General features: G+C 32.4%; 1 protein-coding gene across 1 annotated transcript; it reads left to right on the top strand.

Moving 5' to 3' along the window:
- Nucleotides 1–104: 104 nt before the first annotated feature.
- Nucleotides 105–4787, top strand: LOC107444349 (zinc finger protein 271-like). Its single transcript, XM_043053768.2, has one exon. The coding sequence runs from the start codon at nucleotides 1457–1459 to the stop codon at nucleotides 2867–2869; it is 1413 nt and encodes a 470-aa protein (XP_042909702.1). The 5' UTR covers nucleotides 105–1456; the 3' UTR covers nucleotides 2870–4787.
- Nucleotides 4788–5439: the final 652 nt, after the last annotated feature.

Below are 5439 nucleotides of genomic sequence, written 5' to 3'. Positions count from 1 at the left end.
CACCGGTGCGAATATTGGAACGCAACCCATCACTAACTTCCTTCTTCTCTGATGGTGAAAGTGTTGCCACTTTCAGTCCCGCAGTGGACTGATCGTTAAAGACACGGTTCCCAGCAGATCACCGAAGTCAAGCATCACTGGCTGCGGTCAGTGTGCGGTGGGTGACCATTTGGATCAGTCTGCGTAGGAACCGAGGGTGTGTGGTATTGATCCTCGTTAAACTATGCTACCGTAAAGTGCTCGACTTCGTGTGCAGGTTGTCATGCTACCGAAGCGGGGGTGCCATCCCCTCTGCAGAGGATCAAAATTGTGATGGCATATCTTCGGATCATCCTCAGGGATGTTTCCCAGACCGTCGCCAATAGCCCATTGTAAAGCTCTAGTACGACGTAAATGAACTACAACAACAACAACTTGCCACTTTCATATACAGTTAATCCATCGTATCGTATCTGCTGTCTTTCTAGCTTCTGCCAGAGCCTTATTAATGGGAATAGAAAGCTATAAGCATAAGCAATGATCTCGTCTCACTACACTACACAAATGTTGTTGTCAATCATTCAATCTAAACAATTCGAGCTTATTGTTAGGCAATGTGAGTCAGGAAAAATGTGCTCGAAATAATTTGTGCATCATGTTAAAAAGCAATTCTTGCTTTAATATGTGCGAAATATATTCTTTGATTTTAGTTTGTGTGCTTTAAGATACTTACACAATGTTTGTCGAAAAGACATTGTCAATGAATGGAGAAAAATAATTATAGTCATTAAATGACAAAAAGTGTTTTAAAATAAAGTAAAAACTTACTTTCTATAAACAGTTTACCTGTTACAAATTTTGTGCATATGGCACAGTCTTAAACTTATTCCTGTGAAACATGCAATCAGAGTTTTTCATAGAAAAGTCATCTAACTGACCACAATCGGCTGGTTTAAAATCCAACTCTTATGTATGTAACATTAGTTTTCACAAATATTAATGTGACTGAATACTGGCGTGTTGATATTAGTGACAAACCTTTTTCTTTTAGTATATGTAGTAAGAGTTTTTCTTTTTCAATAGTGATCTGACTGAGCATAGTACTTTTCATGCTGGTGTAACGCCTCATTCTTGTAGTATATGTAACAAGAGTTTTTCACAAAGAATTCATCTGACTATATACAGTTATGTTCATACTGGTGAGGATCCTTTTTCCTGTAGTATATGTAATAAGAGTTTTTCACAAATAAGTCATCTAACCAAATCTCAGTCGTGTTAACACTGGTGAGAAACCTTATTCTAGTATGTAATAAGAGTTTTTCATGCAAAAGTCATCTGATTAAGAAGAGTTGTTTTCACACTGGTGAGAGACCTTATTCCTGTAGTTTATGTGACAAAAAATTTTCGCAAATAAGTCGTCTGAACAAACAGTCGTGTTCGCACTTTTGAGAAACCTTATTCTTGTTGTTTATTTAATATGAGTTTTTCACAAAAAAGTCATCTAACTGAACACAGCCTTGTTTACATTGATGAGAAACCTTTTTCTTGTAGTATATGCAACAAGAATTTTTCGCAAAAAAGTCATCTAACTAAACATAGTCGTGTTCACACTTGTGAGAAACCTTATTTTTGTAGTATATGTAACAAGAGTTTTTCTCAAAAAAGTAATCTAACTAAACACAGTCGTCTTCACACTGGTGAGAAACCTTTTTCTTGTAGTATATGCAACAAGAGTTTTTCTCAAAAAAGTCATCTAACTGAACACAGTCATGTTCACACTGGTGAGAGACCTTATTCTTGTAGTATATGCAACAAGAGTTTTTCGCAAAAAAGTGATATGACTAACCACAGTCGTGTTCATACTGGTGAGAAACCTTATTCTTGTAGTATATGTAACAAGAGTTTTTCGCAAAAAAGTTTTTTGACTGAACACTATCGTATTCACACTGGTGAGAAACCTTATTCTTGTAGTATATGCAACAAGAGTTTTTCCAAAAAAAGTCGTCTAACTGAACATAGTCGTGTTCACTCTGGTGAGAAACCTTTTTCTTGTAGTATATGCAACAATACTTTTTCGCGAAAAAGTGATGTGACTCAACACAGTCGTGTTCACACTGGTGAGAAACCTTATTCCTGTAGTATATGCAACAAGAGTTTTTCGCACATAAATAAACTTACTAGACATCGTCTTGTTCACACTGGTGAGAAACCTTATTCCTGTAGTATATGTAATAAAAATTTTTCAGAAAGAAGTAATTTGACTGAGCATTTTCGTGTTCATACTGGTGAGATACCTTATTCCTGTAGTTTATGTAATAAGAGTTTTTCACGAAAAACTTATCTAACTAAACACAGTCGTGTTCACACTGGTGAGAAGCCTTATTCTTGTAGTATATGCAACAAAAGTTTTTCGCAACAAATGTCTCTAACGGAACACAGTCGTGTTCACACTGGTGAGAAACCTTATTCTTGTAGTATATGCAACAAGAGTTTTACACGAAAAGGTTATCTAACTAAACACAGTCGTGTTCACACTGGTGAGAAACCTTATTCTTGTAGTATATGCAACAAAAGATTTTGCCATAAAATATCTCTAACTGAACACAGTCGTGTTCACACTGATGAGAAACCTTATTGTAGTATATGCAACAAGAGTTTTTCACGAAAAAGTGATCTAACTAAACACAGTCGTGTTCACACTGGTGAGAAACCTCATTCTTGTAGTGTATGCAACAAAAGATTTTCGCAGAAAATTTCTCTAACTGAACACAGTCGTGTTCACACTGATGAGAAACCTTTTTCTTGTAGTATATGCAACAAGAGTTTTTCACGAAAAAGTGATCTAACTAAACACAGTCGTGTTCACACTGGTGCGAAACCTTATTCTTAAAGTATATTCAACAAAAGTTTTTTCGCGAATAAGTTATCTGTCTAAGCACAGTCTTGTTCACATTGTTGAGAATCTTATTCTTGTGCTGTATGTAATAAGAGTTTTTCATGCAAAAGTCATCTGACTAAACATAGTTATGTTTATACTAGTGAAAAACCTTATCTGTGCAGTATATTTAATATGAGTTTTTCACGTAGAGGTCATCTGACTGAGTACTTTCGTGTTCATACTGGAGAGAAGCCTTATTCTCGTATATGTAATAAGAATTTTACAACAGTAATATAATGAAACACAGCATTGTTTATACTAGTGAGAAACCTGATTCTTGTAGTTAATTCTTAACACCATATTCACTGTTGACACTGACCTAATGTGTATCACCCACTTCAGAAATACTGGTTTGGAAATTATTGAACACGAGTCGAAAAGTGTATTTTTCAATATTTTTGGGCCATCTGTTTCCTAACTGGGGGTTTCTTAACTTGCTTTCCGGTTTTAGATTTACAGCTTTATTAACTGTGATTGTTTTCATTTTTCGCTGATATTTTTAAAATAATTTTTCTATGAAAGACTTAAATAGATTGTAGTGTCTAATTAAATTTGAATCACTCTTTATCTGGACAAATGAAAAAGGTGTTAATTTTTGTTTTCCCAACTGAGTTGTATAGATGAGCAAAAGGATCTAAGTATTATCATTATGAATTTAGATATTTTATTATTATGGGTATCATAAAGCTGCACACAAACATAAAAATATTGTGTAGTTAAAATTTTACCTCGCATCAAGATTTGTATTGATTGCACAATATTAATTTCAGCATAGTTTTTTATTATATATTAAAAATAATGTTTTTAGTTTTATTAATAGTTTTGTTTTATGGATAAAAAAATTTAAAATGCCATTTGTTATTTTCATATCTAAATATTGCACATTGTTTTGCCTGTTCATCCCTATACTATATTTCATTTTTGGGCAAGATCTTTAATCTCAATAGATGTCATAGAGATCTATAATAATTTTATTTATTGCATTCTTTTTAAAATTTTATATTTCTTTCAAGCATCAGTTGTTTTTTTTTTTTTTCATTAAAAAAATACAAATAAAAGCTAGTTAAATTATTTATAATCTTATTACTTACACTATTCATTTGATCTATTATTATGGACACAATCTGAATTATCTAAGTTTTTTTTTTCTGAGTGAAAACTTTTTTAAGTGCAACAATGACTGCTAATAATATTTTGAGAAATATACATTATATCTTCTATAGAAGATAGTAACCCAGGAAAATTTAGTTTTAATTTTATTAATAAGCATTTATTTTATATAAATTACTTATAGTTACATCTAGTTATAAATTGACCTCACTGAGCATCAAAAGTATTAATTTTGAAAACATAAACAAATAAAAATTTGCCTTCTGCGCACCTGCTGTTACTCGAACCGGGAAATCTTCAGGTTAAAGTTAGTTCACTCTGGGTCCAACTGACACGCAGTTACATACATGGTGAAATGAAATTTTGGAATCTAATCTGGATTTGCTCTCATAAAACCTGTGGGTTAGTTTCCTTGGTGAATATGGTGTTAAGGATTTTTATGCTCACTGCTCTGTTCATACTGCTGACTAATTTTATTCTTTTTGTAAGTTTATACAGATAATGTTGAAATGACCTGTTTACAGTAATTTTCATAATCTCATTTGTATAACTTTATTTAAAAATTTTTATAAAAAAGTTTTTATAGAAAGCTGTCTTGTCCAGAGCTTTTATTATTGAATCTGTTTGTGAAGAGGAACAATATTTTTTTCTTTTAATTCAGTTAGGCAGAACTGATATAAGACATTCAATATCATGAGACTTAGAAATAGGGACTATGATTGACTGAATGTTAGGTTTTCTTACTACGGCATTCTGTTTGACAGCAATCTTTAGTATAGGTACATTTTCAGAATAATGCTTGCATATTTTACTATCAAAATAAAAAATTTTTAAAAAAAATTATTTTGATCAGATTTTAAATGTATTTGATACAATTAAAATTTGTCTAACCTACAAGTTATATCATCTTATCAGAATGTTTTATACAATGTGTTAAAACTGTAATTAGAATTCCTTTTTTAATGTTTTTGAAATGAATTAAGAAATAAATTATTTAAAATAAATAAAGTATCGGAATCAATAATACAGTATTTAGTTTTAAGCAGATAAAATGTTATTCTATATATTTCTTTTTAAATTTTAAAATCCATATTAAGGCAATGTAGAATTGAACAGAATGGAAGAAATTTGTCTGAGGGAAGAACACGGGGAGGATTTGCGTGACAAGGGGAGGAAAACCTCCCACGGTTAGCCTGATTGCAAAAGAACTCTAGCCCATGATCCGTCTACTACTAAATATATTTTACGTCAGCATTGTGGTCAGTGCAAGCTAGTTTCGGAATTTGTATGGACTAGCCGTCACTGGGATTTGAACCAGGTTCACCGCACTGAAAGGAGAATGCTCTGTCCCCTGAGCAATCACGGCTCATCATATGGACTTAAAGTTGGAAACATTTCTGTTTCTTTTAAAA

This window comes from Parasteatoda tepidariorum, chromosome 3 (genome assembly GCF_043381705.1).
Source record: "Parasteatoda tepidariorum isolate YZ-2023 chromosome 3, CAS_Ptep_4.0, whole genome shotgun sequence".
NCBI classification, from domain to species: Eukaryota; Metazoa; Arthropoda; class Arachnida; order Araneae; family Theridiidae; genus Parasteatoda; species Parasteatoda tepidariorum.
Note: the sequence above shows the minus strand (reverse complement) of the source record. Positions and strands in the feature narration are given on the sequence as shown.